General features: G+C 48.3%; 2 protein-coding genes and 1 long non-coding RNA gene across 3 annotated transcripts in view; 1 reads left to right on the top strand and 2 right to left on the bottom strand.

Moving 5' to 3' along the window:
• Positions 1-7: 7 nt before the first annotated feature.
• Positions 8-3,484, bottom strand: aprt (adenine phosphoribosyltransferase). Its single transcript, XM_035418110.1, has 5 exons — positions 3,266-3,484; positions 2,961-3,064; positions 2,281-2,414; positions 1,800-1,878; positions 8-1,197 (listed from the first exon to the last, which is right to left on the bottom strand). Exons 1-5 carry the CDS (start codon positions 3,355-3,357, stop codon positions 1,058-1,060), a joined length of 549 nt encoding a protein of 182 aa, XP_035274001.1. The 5' UTR covers positions 3,358-3,484; the 3' UTR covers positions 8-1,057.
• On the top strand, positions 2,409-14,728 carry LOC118227545. Its single transcript, XR_004765295.1, has 3 exons — positions 2,409-2,791; positions 3,161-3,252; positions 14,609-14,728. It is a non-coding gene; the product is annotated as an uncharacterized LOC118227545 (long non-coding RNA).
• The window catches only part of galns (galactosamine (N-acetyl)-6-sulfatase), a 22,577-nt gene continuing 10,163 nt past the window's right edge, over positions 3,915-16,328 (bottom strand). Inside the window, exons 10-14 of the mRNA XM_035418101.1 lie at positions 15,643-15,779; positions 14,672-14,774; positions 9,981-10,102; positions 5,842-5,959; positions 3,915-4,905 (exon numbers count right to left, since the gene is read on the bottom strand). Of these exons, the coding sequence (XP_035273992.1) occupies positions 4,819-4,905; positions 5,842-5,959; positions 9,981-10,102; positions 14,672-14,774; positions 15,643-15,779 (567 nt within the window). The 3' untranslated portion in view covers positions 3,915-4,818. The remainder of the gene's footprint in view (positions 4,906-5,841; positions 5,960-9,980; positions 10,103-14,671; positions 14,775-15,642; positions 15,780-16,328) is intronic.

The raw sequence follows: 16,328 nt of genomic DNA, 5'->3' as shown, positions 1-16,328 counted from the left end.
TACAACATTTCATGGAATTGTATTTAATCAAATGGGTTGTGCCTAAAATGGCGGGTTTAATTCCTTGTAACAATGCAAGTCTGTAGAATCAAGCGTTTCCTACAGCGCTAGATTATTTATACAGCATGAACAGATGTACAGTTTTTCTATTGTAGCACAAGGGAATGTCTGTGCTTATGAGGCGTCAACAGAAAGGCACCAAACAAATGCCAACTGCTAAATTTGGCTGTTTCGTCTGTCTGTAAGGCAGGGGGTTGGCAAATTTTCCTGGAGTCTTATAAAGCCTGCACAGAGATTCCAAAAATTAAAAGTTGCAGTTGCATCTTGAGCATATTAACCCTTCCATTTTATCCAGACTGACTAAATTACTGTAATGGTGGGATTTTAGGCAAAAAAAGAAAAAAAAAGATTAAGTTCATCAAGGACCTGAGCTACAGTCCTTGGTACAAGGCCAATGAGTCATACAAGCGTTATATGCGACAAGTCTACATAGAAATGTAGGAAAATGTCTTTGAGGTTACTAGAAGGGCATTTCTCCACCTTAGGAATTTTCCCCTTGTCCTGTTCATAAAGATGCACAATACAACCTCACACACGCATTTCAGTGCAATTCCAGTAGACAAAATATGTCTATAGGTCCTATGAAAAGATGCATAAAGTGCATACGAATGCCAGTTCCAGCAAAAATCCTATATCGGGGGGCTGCCCAACCCTGTTCCTGGAGATCAACTCCATCCGGTAGGTTTTTACTCTTAACCCTAACAAGCCCACAGCTCATTCAACAGCTAGAGAGCTTGTTGAGCTGCCAATTAACAGAATCAGCTGTGCCAAATTAGGTTTGGAGTGAGAACCTACAGGAATTGGGTTGAGCAGCCCTGTCCTATGTTTTTTTTTTTCCCCCTCCTCTCCCACTTGACTGCACATATGAAGAGGGCACTGCGTTGACTGCGTTGACTGCATGGATGTTTTTGGAATGGGGTGAACGTCAGAGATAAAGGAATGTCTTTGGGAACGTAAATGAATGGAACGCAGAGCGAGCCCAGCAGCCGGAACGCCGTCAGTACTGCACCAGGGAGAACGCGGGCACGGGTCCGATTCTGTCCGCCCCCTTCAGGTCCGTCAGCTCGATCACCACCAGGCAGCCCAGCACCTCCGCCCGCTGCTTCTTCATCAGCTCGCAGGCCGCGTGCAGCGTCCCTGGAAGGATGAGGGTGGATACGGGGGGGACGAGGGGGAGACGTGTTGTGAAATCTGATGTGCTTCGCCTGGCTTTAGTCCCACAGGCGGGTTTCCAACATTCAAGACAGATAGCGAGACTTTGGACCCTACACACGAGCACAGCAGTGCAAAATGCTGCGTAAAATTCCACAATATTCCTTGACCCAAATGCAATTCACAGTGACTTCTTTAAAAAAATACTAATAGACTTAAGGGACATAATATCTGAAGTTGGTTTTAAAAACTACACCAATGTACGTGACTGTGTGTGTGTCCGTCCTATTTTCCCCTTTATAATCTCTGGAACTAGTTATTGCTATCTTTATCGATCTATTATCCTCCATAGTTTGTTTATGCTTTAAAACTATAATTTCGGAGAGATTATGAAAATTAATGGGAATGAACTGGGAACCAGACAACCGGGATGAACGGCAAAGCCTTTTCTCGGTCAGCAAGGACAACCGATGTTGCCAGTATCGCCAGTATTCACGTTGTGCAAATACAATGGGGTAATCTCCGCAAAATGTCTTGTGGTACACCAAAGTGAAGTAACCCTTTCACGCTTCCACTCGGCGCATTACCTCCGGTGGCGAGCAGGTCATCGATGAGGATGACCTTCTGCCCAGCATGCACTGCGTCTTCCTGGATTTCAGCTTCAGCCTGATCCACGAGAGCAGAGCCACATACAGGAAAGAAAGACGTCAGCTACTCACACACAACTCAGAAGTTCTAAATAAGGCATCACGACACCCTCCTTTTAAATAAGTTTATCAACAAAAATGAGATCCAATCACCAAATGCGATGTTGGCTTGAACAGAACTTTGTAATAGGCAGGTACCCCCCCCCCCCATCACCCCACTCCTTAAAAAATACAGCAAACTCTACAAAGTGACAACTGTCAAGCGTCTCTGGCAAAAAATATTCTACACAACATTTTAAAAAGACTTTAGGATTAACAATTCAGTGGCCCGATATTTACTCTTAAAAGCACATAGAAATACCACCCTGTCACCATGCTATCAGCAAGAAGAAACCACTGTGACATTAAAAAAGAGCTCAACCTTTCCGTATTCCAAAGTGTGCGCCACCGATACTGTGGGTCCTGGGAGTTTCCCTTTCTTTCGCACCAGCGCAAAGCCCACTCCTAACCTCTGAGCCAGCAGAGGACCGAACAGGAACCCACGGGCATCTAAACCTGCGCAACAGGACACACGCTACAGTTGGGACGGCAGTTGGGTTCGGGTGGTGGAATTCGTCGCGTGTTTGAAATTAAAATCCAGCAGTGGGGAATGAGGATTGTACTCGCACTCCCTGGGTGTCTGTCGGGCTAATATGAATGTTAAAATAATGTCAGTTTAGCCTTGGGAGCACCGAAATACGTTTAAATTTACGCATCTGGGAGCGACTCACACGGCTTACATTGAACATACAATCGATTTGTACAGCTGGATATTTGCGGAGGCTATTAAGTTCAACGACCCTGCTGAAAGGTACGAGTTGGCAGCGGCTCATCTGCAAATCGGACCCATCACAACACACAAGGATAAGGACATTTCTGAGGCTAAATTACAGGTAAACACGTCAGCTAGTCAAACTCACGGGTTGGGATTACAGCTACACACGCCAACTGCAAATAAATTCAACGCCGACAGGTTGCTTGTTCTTAATGAATATACTGTACTTACACTAATAGGGGGCTTATCATGCGATCGTTAGGTTGCTTCTTTTGCGGACAACTTACCCACGACCAGTTCAACTCCAGGACAAGTTGCCCTTACATGCTCTTCAAACAAATCAATAACGGCAGATAGTGCTTCCGGATCTTTTAGTAGTGGACAAATGTCTCTGTGGACGACAAAGACCATTTTTAAATAAAATGAATAAAATGTAATAAAAACAGACTTGCACGCTAACTTTGCATACCATATACAATTTTTACAGCAAGACAGTAAGCGGTGCAGCCAGCAAGACGAGCGAAGAATGTGGACGCCGCACGTGGTAATCATTCTTAACCGGCAACAGGATTGGTCCAGGTATTTAGCCTACCTAAAAACAACGCCTTTGCTCGGGAAATCCACAAAAGGCCTTATTCTCTGTGCGATTAATTCCAGCTTCTCTTTTCTCGTTGACACAGCCATGAGACTCAGGGATGTGAACCGGTATGAACGCGCGCTAATGGGTATCGAGCAGAGACTGTAGGTATGGAGCTGCTCCTGGAACTGCCTTAAGGTTCTGTGTACTACAGTCTTTGCGTCACGTGACACACAGGCTATATACGGTGGCCCTGAAGTGCAAAACAAATAGCAATTCAAAGAACAAAAAACCGAAATCTGGATGGATGGGAAATGGGAAGTATTTACCGACGTGCTTATTATGGCACTTTAGATACGATTTGCTCATTTGTTTTGCGCTACGTTTCACCGTAGCAATGCGTGGGAACTAAGGAAGCACAAGCTGCTTGCAACACATTATGCAGTACAAGGCTTCACCTGAGGTTGGCAACCGTCTCACGGTATACTCGGGGTAGCCAAAAGAGGGCAGCCGTCCACCCTCCCAAGCATAGTAAAAGTGAACAATCCATAGGGAAATTTTCAGGGGCAAAATAATTGGGAATACAAAATAAAAAGACAACAAACGTGGTCACATGATTAAAACAAGACTGCTGGAGCAACCAGAAACGGGATAACAGCCAAAAAAGGGTTATTGTAGTGACTTTATTTAAAAACTCAGACAGGATGCATGTGTATACGTGCATCATGAAACCAGAGAAATACCAGCTGTAAACACCATAATTCCACCTTCGTTGTCATTAAATTGTGCTGGAATGCGTGGTAATATAATCTCCACAATCAGATCTGTGCAGTTTTCCTGTACTTTTCCTTCATATACAGCACATATTCAATAAACTTTAAAAATATAAATTACCCTGATCACTCAAGTTTCCAGATAAAAACATTCAGTAAAAAAATAAATAAAAAAGAGTAAATCCCCCAAAGTAGAAATTTCCCTTACAAGTTCCGAACAAATTAAAAGGCACTTTGGCACTTAGACCCTTGACCCTTGATCATTGATCATAATATTGATATCAAGATCAGAAGATTTTTACCATTGTGTGGATGGTAAAAACATTTTCCAAGAAGCAGATTAGCCAAGTTGGCTACTTCCACACATTAGACTAACTTGCTTCTAATAAGACCTGGAAAGGCTCAAACTGCTATTCATTGAGGAGCTTTGTTTGTTTTTGTTGCCAAAAATAACATTATTGCAATATTCCCATGTACAGACATTGTTCTCTACATATAGTCACACTTTTTGAAAAATCAATGGCACTTTGCATTTTCTGTGCAGATTAACAGATTCTAACCGATAAAAGATTTTTAATTTTACCTGGTTACCTGGGTGAATCATCCAATTCATTGAGCAGATGACCCACAAACCACAGGAATCTGTGTTAAAAATGATTCATAATAAAAATAAATCATAAAAAAGGAAAAAGAAATCAGTGAATCTACACATTACTGAACAAGAAGAAAATAAGTCCCTCCCCCCCACTGTTATCTCCATGTTCATTGGCTCCACCATGTCAGCTGACCGTGAGGTCAGTGTGGCCAGTCACACTTCCAGGGCTGGGACTTGGGGGCTTTGTGACACTGCCCCAACCGTTCACACCCGGCCGGGGCCCAGTTCTGTCAGAGGAAGGACACACAGTCACCTTCACACTTCACCACGCTCACCCACACATTCACCAGCACAGAAGCAACGCAACATCAACAGAGAGAAAGCAAAGCTGAAAACACACAGATCACTTCAAATGATTTTCCACAAGAGGGCACTGTTGCTACACTAGTGCTCTGTCACTGCAGGGTAAGGCTACAATAGATAATTCAATTTTACATTTCTTTTTTGCTAGAAAAAAAAATTCCACTGAGGTAGGCTAAGTCTGGCTCATTCTGTAATACTCATATTAAAAAAAAGCACAGGGATTGGATTGGATTGATGCGATGCTGTGATGCTTTCTTATTTAATACAATGAAATGTTCTTTAACACAGTGGAAGGAAAGAAAATTGCTCTGGTGAACAAATCTCAGGGTAAATGTTAGAAATCACTGGATTAGAACAATAAGTGACGTCATGTTCTGCGCTGTCTGAGCCTCCTACTTAAATTTGGATGGAGACGAACAATGAAAATGTCCAATATCAAAGCAGGAAGTGAAGTTTTAACCATTAATTTTTGGGAAAGTACACTGCTCACTGTTAGCTGTGTATATATGTGTGTGTGTATAGTGATATATGAAATTTATATGAAATTTTCAGTTTAAAACCTTTGTAAATGGACTGCATTTATATCGCGCTTTTATCCAAAGCGCTTTACAATTGATGCCTCTCATTCGCCAGAGCAGTTAGAGGTTAGGGGTTAGGTGTCTTGCTCAATGACACTTCGACACGCCCAGGGTGGGGTTTGAACCGGCAACCCTCCGACTGCCAGACAATCGCTCTTACCTCCTGAGCTATGTCGCCCCTTTTGTGTATTACTACTACTACTTACTACTTCAGTCTTATTTATATAGTGCTAGCAGGTTATTTGTGAGCTCCAGGTCAGAGGCAGGTCACAGGGCTCTCACCATCACAGCCAGGTCACACATGTTGAGCTGGGGAACTCCTGGCACCAGGCCACTCCTGTGCTGCTTGACAACAGGAGAGATCTGCCGCAGGACAGCCTGGTACTCTGCACTCAGAACACTATGAGAACACAACAGGGAGGAGAGGAGTCAGTCACTGTATCTCACACACGCACGCACGCGCGCACACACACACACAGGAGTCAGTCACTGTATCCCACACAAGCACGCACGCGCACACGCACTCACACAGGAGTCAGTCACTGTATCTCATACACACACACACACACAGAGGGGAGTCAGTCACTGTGTCTCACATACGCACACGCACGCATGTGTGCACGCACACACACACACATGCACGCACATGTACGCACGCATGCGTGCACACACACATGGGAGTCAGTCACTGTGCCTCACGCAAGCACGCATGCATGCACGCGCACACGCACACACACACACACACACACAGGGGAGTCAGTCACTTTGTCTTGCACGTGTGCACGCACACACGCACACGGGAGTCAGTCACTGAAGATGCTCAAAAATACAGCAACACACAGACATGCGCACGCACGCACACACACACCCACCCACGCACACACACACACACGCAGGCACAGCAACACACAGGTCCACCCTTGGGTCCCTCTTCAGCACATTCGTTTGCGGTTCAGCCCCCCTCCCAATTATACGTTAAGGACACCAGGAAGCGCCCCAGGGCTTCATTAGACTCAGTGTGTTTTAAAGGAGCACTGCACTCAAAGAGAACCAGTTAACCCTTTGAAGAGAAGGTTTTTTGGAATGTTTTCCCAAAATTCTAAGTCAGCATTCTATAATTCCATCGCTTTCAATTGGCAGTAGTGGTTGTTACATCAGCATTAGAAGGTTCAGTTAAGAACATTCTAACCACATATTTGTAATCGTACACCTGGTGCTGTGCGTGTGTGCTTTGGAAGGGTGAAGGGAAGTGGAAGGGGGAGGAGGAGGGGGAGGGGGAGGAAGCAGAGGGAGAAAAATCTCACCAGTGCATTCACCAATTACATCCCATCATACTGGAGCACACTCCACCTGTGCCAGCCCACGCCCCCATCACACGTCCCACTCCCCACTCTCTGATTGGCCCCCGGGGAGGGAGTGGTGAGGTGTCAATTAGTGTAATAACCCCAGGCCCTGGTCCAATACACACACACCCCCCCTCTCCTGCTCAAACCCCACGCCTTTTACCCCAGGGACTCCAGTGGCACCTGCTCCCCTCCCCTCTGCACCCCCCCCCCCCCCCAAACCGGCCCAGTTTCCTCCCCGCCTCAGGGGCTTCCCAGCCCTGTTCTTCCACTCCGGACCGGCTCTACGGCCCCCTCTAATGACGGTTTTTACACATTCGGGCTTAATATTTCCTATTTAACTGCCACATAAACAAGTTACGTTTCTTTGTATTTAAATTTTATGTTAACTGCATGAATCAATGGGTGAAAATGTGCAGATCTTAGAGATTTCTTAGGGTGATGCAAATACTAGGTTGACACCTCGAGAAGAGACAAATATTATCTTGACCCAAGATTATACCTTGGTATTGTCTCGGTACTGCATTATTTGCTGTGATCCTTTCTTCTAAAGACAAACAATAAAAAAAAAGACAGCTGGCATAATTATATCATGGTGTTAATGAAGGGAAGTCCAAATCCTGGAGGCGATGACTTCAGCAGAATGGCTGTGAAACACAGAGGAGAAAGAGGTTGTGGCACGTCTCTGTAACCCTCGTGGTTTTTAAACTGGGGCTTCCGCACCAGTAAAACCATAATGTTCATGGGCCCTTTCCAAAGCGCGGTGGAAGAAAAGCCCACAGTCAGCATGATGCCTTGTTATCACACCCTTCCTGAAATGCAGAAGTGAGGAATGACAACAGCACCAAATGCAAATGAAGTCTTTTGATTTATAATGCATAACACCCAGAGGGAGGGGCCAAAGCTCAGGTGTGCGACTGTACTGATTAGTGATTCATACTGCCAATTATTACAGCGCACACACACACACACACACACGCACACACGCACACACGCACACACACTCCCAAGCACACACACGCACACATACACACTTGCACACACACACACTGGCAGACAGACAGGCACACACACCCAAGCACACACACATGCACACATACACGCACGCACGCACACACTCACGGACAGACAGACACAGACACACACACACATGCATGCACACACGCACGCACGCGAACACACAGACCCACATCCACACACACACATGCAAGCACACACAAACACGTAAGCAAGCACACCCACAGACTCACATACTCATACACACACATGCATACACACACAAACACACGCCCACAATCACACCCAAGCTCACATACACACAGACTCACATACTCACACACACACACACACACACACACACAGACTCACACTCGCATGCACACACATACAGGGAGGTAGAATTACACTGAGGGGGAACTGACTGACTGACTGTGTGCAAATTGAGCAGTTCGATGAGGACTATTGATTTGGGGGGCTGAAGTGCTTGTCGACAGCAGATGAGCCCAGAATGCTCCAGAGGCATGCTGGGATTTAAGTGCTCGCTGTATGGCGGTGGACGGAGGGGCGGGACAGGCCGAACCGGAGCGCCGCAGAGCAGCGACGGTGTTCCCTCCCGGATATCACGGGGAGGTGCAGTGAACCACCAACACGATTTTTAGAGCTCCGGGGAATTCCACACGGGAGGAGTGTTCTATGTGCACGCTCCAAAAAAAAACCCCGCCCCAAACAAGCTCGTCCGTTTAAACGTCAGCGGTGGAACCCAGTCAGGCGTAAATATTCTCCCCCCACCCCCCACAAAATGCGTAACACTAAAAAGGGGGTCTGTGGCGGTATCCGTGACGACGCAGCCGATTTTCCCACACGGCGTCTAACTGTTCCGTGGTGGCGCTCCTTGCGGGCGAAGGGCGTGGCGCTGCCCGCTGCGTCAGGATGCGGGCAGACTGCAGGCATGCACGGGGGGGGGGGGCTGGGGGGGGGACAGGACCTGCATCGTCTAAAACGGCTCTTTAAGACTGGACAGTGACTAATGACCCTCAGCCCTGTTCAGCTGAGTAACCAGAGAGCACAGGGCCCCAGGGGAATGATGCTGGGATTGTGGGTGTTGGGGGGAGGGGGGAGGATACCACATGGGACTGGGGGCGGGGGGGCGGGGGGGTACAAGGATAGAACTGGAATGGCGTGACCTCCGGCCCCGCCCAGACCCTGCGGGGGGGGGGGGGGGGAGGAGGTGCGGGAGGAGGTGTCTGTACCACACACCTGGGACGTGGCCAAACGAGCACTCCCCGAAAAAACCCCCATCGATTTCCGCGGGGTCTCCAATTCACGGGAACGAACAGGAAGGGCAGGCTGAAAACTGCATTAATGCTTTATTAGTCCATCTCTCTCCTCTGGCTGAGTGAGTGTGTGAGTGGGTGAGTGTGTGAGGGAGGGAGGGAGGAAGGGAGGAGGGGAGGAGGGAAGGGCAAGAGAAAGAGAAATACCATTTATCGCATGATTGCTCCATTTTTTGCGTACATTCTGTGAAAACAAAATTGCCCTAATGCCAATAAAGCACCCAATCAATTGAATTCAAGTGAGGGAGACCAGTCAGAAGATCGAGTATTGTGTGTGTGTTTGTGTCTGTACAAATGCACCAGAGGCCCCAAATCACCAGAAGTCACATGCTAACAATTTTCTACTGTTTTCGTAATCTCAGTCAGAAAAGTTAACGTGAGTTAACATCATTGTCATTTTCCGTAGCTGTAATCCAGCTTATCGCAGCAGGTCCAGAGCAGGACAGCCTTTAAGACGCCGTTCGCACAGAGAATCGTTTAATGAGTCAGTCTGACTGCGCCTATCGATCTTAACTCCTCTGCTTCGTTCTGAGAGAGAAGTAGATCAGCATCGATCCCATAGATTTTTTTTTCCTCCGACATCTCACCAACATCTCCGGAAATTTTTAAACCTATTTTCGTTCAACCCCACTCTGATGTACAAGATAAGTAAGACCGCTTTTTCAAACACTTTCAGCAAACTCTTGATTGTTAAGGTAGGACCATCCTCTTGGAAGGACAGCTGCACATGCTCAAAAGGACTCGCCTGATTGGGTACTTCTCCCCAGGGTCCCGCCCCAGGTGGAAGATGATTGGCTGCATGGTGTGTTCCTTTTGCTCGTGGGTCGTCACGTCAGCCACCTCTTGACCAGGACAGAAGTTAATGCCCTGTAAATACAGAAGATAAAATCGAGCAAATAAATTTTTTTTAAAAAGAACAGATTTACATATCCGCATCACAGAATAGACTCCTGGAAAGAAGCTCTAGAACCCATGACTGTTTCAAATTTAAACAGTCTTCCCTTAAACCGTCAGATTTACTGTTTCGAGCCTTACCTTCGCCACAGTCCCCTGGGCGTCCATACCGAAAAGGCTTGCGCTTGTTTTCGGAGCCGAGACACACGAGCTAATTTGAAATTCTTTTGTGGTTTCGCGAGCGCCCGCCGCTCAATCCCCCGTTCGCCCCGAACGCGTCTCCCGCCTCCCGCCTCCCGGCGCACCGCAGAAAATTACATCTGCATATCATCCCCTCCCTCGTTCTTTAAGAAAAAGAAATAAATACACCTCAGCTAAGCTGCACAGCCCCTTCCTTATATCCTGAGCAGGTCTGCGTGTCACAGAGTAGAATCTGAATTCATATTCATTTTTATCAGTGCGCCAGCATTTTTCTGAGCAGAGCCATTTGACGGGAGCAGGGGACAGAACAGACTGAGGTGGTGAAGGCTTAGATTCAATAGAGAATTCTGCACTGAAATTTGTCAGACATGAAACTAGGGGCTTGCTCTTCATTATGCAAATCTAAACTCAATTGTGAATGATTAGTAGAAAATATGAAAAATGTGAAAAAAAGGTATACTAAGCATGGTATACTCAGCACACTTGATATAAACTTCAAGCTACACTTCAAGTATTCTTGAGAAAAAAAAAAAACAGTATACTTCAGCGTACTATTTTTTCACATGAGCACAGCTTTCTGACAAAGTTAACCATAGAGTCCTGAGTTTGTGCTGATGCACCAGCCTGCGCTGTAGCCTGAGTCTCTGAACCCTGTGCACACAGGCCTGTGTGGAGGGAGCCTGTGTCTCTCTGAGGCCTGTGCACACAGGCCTGTGTGGAAGGAGCCTGTGTCTCTCTGAGGCCTGTGTGGAGGGAGCCTGTGTCTCTCTGAGGCCTGTGCACACAGGCCTGTGTGGAGGGAGCCTGTGTCTCTCTGAGGCCTGTGTTGAGGGAGCCTGTGTCTCTCTGAGGCCTGTGCACACAGGCCTGTGTTGAGGGAGCCTGTGTCTCTCTGAGGCCTGTGTTGAGGGAGCCTCTGTCTCTCTGAGGCCTGTGTTGAGGGAGCCTGTGTCTCTCTGAGGCCTGTGCACACAGGCCTGTGTGGAGGGAGCCTGTGTCTCTCTGAGGCCTGTGTTGAGGAAGCCTGTGTCTCTCTGAGGCCTGTGCACACAGGCCTGTGTGGAGGGAGCCTGTGTCCCTCTGAGGCCTGTGTTGAGGAAGCAGGGTTTGGTCCAGGGGGTGTGGATTTAGCGCAGGGCCCGGAGCTGGATCAGCCTCCCTGAGGGGCGGGGCTCTGATCACAGCAGCACATGACTGTACAGGGCCTCATTATGCAGGACAATGCAAATATGGACTCAGCTCTGATCTGGGGGCCAGTGAGCTAAGCCTCCTGGGACCCAGGCTGACTGTTCATCAAGAGACACACACACGTGCAGTCTCTCTCTCTCTCTCTCTCTCTCTCTCCCTCTCCCTCCCTCTCCCTCTCTCCCTCTCTCCCTCTCTCTGTCTCTCTCTCTCTCTCTCTCTCTCTGTCTGTCTCTGTCTGTCTCTGTCTGTCTCTGTCTGTCTCTGTCTCTGTCTGTCTCTCTCTCTCTCTCTCTCTCTCTGTCTCTCTCTCTCTCTCTCTCTCTGTTTCGCGCTCAAATTCAAATTTTCAAATTCATAATGCTTTATTGGCATGAAATGCATTAGTAAATGTAGCCAAACAACTGTTATATCTGTTTAACTCTTTAACAACAACAAACACTATGATAATAATAATAATAATAATAATAATAATAGTGATATCTCTCTCTCACTGTCTCTCACTCACACACACACACACGCACACACGCGCACACGCACACACACACTCGCACGCACGCACGCACGCACGCACACACACACGCAGACACACGCACACGCGCACACACGCACACACACACACACACACGCACACACACACACACACACTCTGATCCGGCACGGCTCACACACTCTCCTCAGCTCCGAGCTCCGCCCTCTGAAGTGCAAAACGCCCTAATCGCACAGGATTGTGGGATAGCACTTCTGAGCCATCCCTCCCCCCCCACCCCTGGGACCTACAGGGCCCAGCCACAGGAAAATTGAATATTTGCATCATGGCCACCGTGTACCTTGTCGCAAGCCATCAATAATGCAGGGGATGCAGAACGCCTTCCTGAAAAGGGCATGGCGGTTATCGTCTGCTATCAGAGGGTAATGGAGGAGCACCATGGAACCGGAAAACAGGATTTAACCCCAAAGGGCTCTACAGAGCATTTATACTACAGAAGCACTGACTCCCAGATCTTTTTCACTCCAGAGGTATGGACTGAGACGAGAGCTTACGTCCGTCACTCGAGAGCGGCCTTTCTGATAAATCGCACAGTGCACAGCGGACGACTCTGTGTTGTTGACGCTCTGAATCGGCACCGTTGAACAGGTTCGATCCTGAGCCGCTAGCCGTTTGACGACAACAAACGGTCACAAAAAACGGTGGGTGAGCCAAGCAAATGATCTGCGCTTGGACGAATGCCGCTTTTCACAACGCATAACTCTGAATTTGTTACAGAAACAGATTTGTGACTATTCATCTGTTTATGAAATATGATGCTATAAAGGCCTGTTATCACAAGTAGGCCCGTTCCCATGTTGAATATTCCAGACTCGGTCCAAGCGAGCGACTCTCCCAGCGGGATTTAGGATACTTCCCGCTCATAGCGCGAAACCAGCAGGAATGCGCTCAGCGCCGTCGCCATCGGATACCAACCGGCCAATCCTGTGAAGTTTCTCATTTTACAGTCTGCTGACTCACACGGTCATCAAAAAGATAAGCACCATTTTCAACAGCCACCGAGCGTAATTTCAAACAAGTTGCCAGATAACGTTGTCCCTGACTTTACACATAAATATGAAACCCGCATCATTACGTTAGAATATGAGACTCTCTCCACAAGAGAACTGCACATTTCTTAATTGCACTCTTAATAGAAATAGTAGTAAGTGCTCTAAACTCTCAATTTTCAGACACACTAAAGAAATTCAAGGGACACTTCATGTGCAGAGGATTTGGGTCATACAGTAATTTTTTATCACCCAGAATCAAGCACCACAACCTGTTATCAATGGCAAACTACCAGTACCAGCAACATCAGCTTAATTACTATATAGCTAATTATACACGCACATAATTATGCGCAATTATAATCAGTATATTATAAAATAGTGCATACATCTACATTTTTTCTTTTTGTTACTCGAGCTGTAACCTTTCAATTTGTGTAAAAAAACAAACCAGCAAAAAAAAAAAGGACAAATAAGATTTTTCGCCTCACTCTGAGGATATAGCTAAATGTGCACATCTAAATTGCGTGTGTGATTTTGTGATATTATTGCAAAATCTACATCATTGCATAATTTGAAAAGGGGAGCAGATAATAGACTGTGAAGATCATGCTTCATTATTGCCTGTTCGGCCACGGTTCATACGCGGACGCAGCCATTGATGCGAGTCAGAAAGCAGGGATCCCAAATGACCACAGGACCCTCAGCCTAGCCCTGCCCAGCCCCGCCCCGTTCTAGTCCGCCCCGTTCCGCTCTCTCTCCTCCAAACAGGGGGGTCACGATCCCGAACGTGTTAACCGCCCAGAAAAGGCCCGGTCTCCCCTCCCTCCGCACGCCCAACCACCACCCCCCCCCCCCCCCCCCACCCACCCCGCCCCCGCGGGTCCGATCGATGGGCCGGCCGCTCGCGGGCACTCTGGAGCCGCTGCTCCCGGAGTTCCGCTCCAGCTCACGCGGGCCAGATAACGCACGCCGCCGATCGATCAGGGAGCTCTGCTGGAGAGGGCAATTTGGGCGACCGCTGGGGCATGAACGCAAACTCCCCCTCATTGGGCAAAGAACGCTGTGGGCCTCGGCTGAGAAGAGGAGCGGAGGGAGGGAGGGAGAGAGGGAGGAGGGAGGGAGGGAGAGAGGGAGGGAGGAGGGGAGGAGAGGGGGAGGATGGGGGAGGGAGGGAGGGAGGGAGGGAGGGGGGAGGGAGGGAGGGAGGGAGGGAGGAGGGGAGGGGGGAGGAGAGGGGGAGGAGGGGGGAGGCTCTGCTTCAGGGGGCTCACTCAACAGTCCCTTTCCCCGATAGCGCCCCGTTTCCTGCTCTAGTGATCATTACCCCAAATTGATACTTCTATTTTTCTTTCCCGCCCAATTGCCTCTAGGGTTCTACGTCAGGTTCCTGAGAGCTTTTCTACACAGACGGCGTCTCTTTCCGTGGCAGCAGGCCATCGAAATCCATTATTCGGCGATGTACACGTCTGTACCGAGAGAAATGGTTCAGAGGTGCAGCCGTTTTATGCGGGTTGGACCACGCACGTCAAACTATTACTTTATTTTTTTAAGGAGCAGTCGCCACGTCACACAGGAAACAGCGGGGAGGCGTCGCGCAGGAAGACCGCCCCTTACCTGGTTGAACTCCTCCCACGAGTTGCTCCAGGTCCAGTAGTGCGCCTTGTACTGCCCGACCCGCACCGCCATCATCTCGTTGCCGCGGTAATAGAAGATGGGCCTGCGGAGGACGCAACGGGAACCGGTGACCGGCGGGTCCATCGGATAAGGGGCGTCCAGGCCCATTGCCTGATTGACAGACCACCGTATCCAATCCGGAGACCCCCCCTTTCCGGCTATCTGTTATCCCTTATCCCTGGAGGTTCAGCCCCTTCCCAAGCCTACATCCCTTACAGAAGCAAATGTGCTGATGTGAGTGTGAAATCTGAACCGGATTCACCCTCCCCCATACAAACAGAGCACAGCAGAGAGATCGGAGTTAAAGGACAGGACAGAAGCAAGGCTACGCCGGCCAAGCTAAGCTATCTGAGCTGTGGTTCTGGTGCGCAAATTCCTCCTCTTTTCCCATCCACCTCTGGTCATTTGCGCTTGCTTTTCTTTTTGTTAAAATCTTCAATTAAACCAACAAATAATATAGAGAACACAATTTGAATTTTGGTCCGTCTGATAACGAGTTAGGCTTCCGATTATGTAAATGTGACCCTTCTAAAATTCTAGTTAGGACCAAATGCTCCACCTAGAGGAGAGTTTGGACCCACTGTTCCACAGAGAGGAGAGTCTGGACCGACTGTTCCACAGACAGGAGAGTTTGGACCAAATGCTCCACAGAGAGGAGAGTTTGGACCGACTGTTCCACAGAGTGGAGAGTTTGGACCGACTGTTCCACAGACAGGAGAGTTTTTATTGAATGCTCCACAGAGAGGAGAGTTTGGACCGACTGTTCCACAGAGAGGAGAGTTTGGACAGACTGTTCCACAGAGAGGTGAGTTTGGACCGACTGTTCCACAGAGAGGAGAGTTTTTACCGACTGTTCCACAGAGAGGAGAGTTTGGACCGACTGTTCCACAGAGAGGAGAGAGTGTGCTCACCTGTTGATGAGCGAGTTGTTGAGGAGAACAGGCGTCAGGTCCAGCCCGTCGATGAAGCGGTCATCCGGGGCAGCCAGCCCGGCCAGGGCGAGGCTGGTGGTGAACAGGTCCATAACGCTGCCCAGCTGGTGACTCACCTGGAGTAAAAAAAAAGAGGCCCCCACCCCCTGCGTGAACCTGAGAGTGACCTCGAATGCTGCTCTGTCCTGACTGTTACATCATCATTAGAATGTTCAGTTAAGAACTCACTAATCACATTGTGACCTCACACCGTAAAGGGTTATAGATGAATGAAACTAACTAAACTAGCCAAACTAAACTTTGAAGTTCACATCACTATTTTAAAAAAATGATGCCATGGCAATGATGGGGGAAACAGAACTTTGATTCATGAAGAGAGGCATGGCCCAGGTGTGTCAGAGAGGGACAGGTAAGCGCAGTCAAGCCTGTGTGCTGTGCTGTCACTCACAGGTGTGTGAACAGCGACAGGCCACAGCACAGGCATCAAGTGCCACCCCATACCTGTACAGCACAGCGCCACGTCTTCAACATTCATGTTCATATGAAAAGCAAGGCCTTTTCTAAGGGTGGTGCGGTGTGAGTGCGTGTGTGTGTGCGTGTGTGAGGTGGGTGGGGTGTATGTGTTTGTATGAGTGTGTGTGTGTGTGTGTGTGTGTGTGTATGTC

This window comes from Anguilla anguilla, chromosome 5 (genome assembly GCF_013347855.1).
Source record: "Anguilla anguilla isolate fAngAng1 chromosome 5, fAngAng1.pri, whole genome shotgun sequence".
Taxonomy (NCBI): domain Eukaryota; kingdom Metazoa; phylum Chordata; class Actinopteri; order Anguilliformes; family Anguillidae; genus Anguilla; species Anguilla anguilla.
This window is presented reverse-complemented; position numbering and strand designations above follow the sequence as displayed.

Excerpts from the sequence above, each read along its gene's own strand:
- aprt (XM_035418110.1), bottom strand. The coding sequence starts at position 3,357 with ATGGCTGTGTCAACGAGAAAAGAGAAGCTGGAATTAATCGCACAGAGA. Across the intron at positions 2,415-2,960 it reads TGGAGTTGAACTGGTCGTGG|GTTTAGATGCCCGTGGGTTC; the intron begins GTAAGTTGTCCG and ends CCTGTTGCGCAG. Across the intron at positions 1,879-2,280 it reads ACACTTTGGAATACGGAAAG|GCTGAAGCTGAAATCCAGGA; the intron begins GTTGAGCTCTTT and ends CTCGTGGATCAG.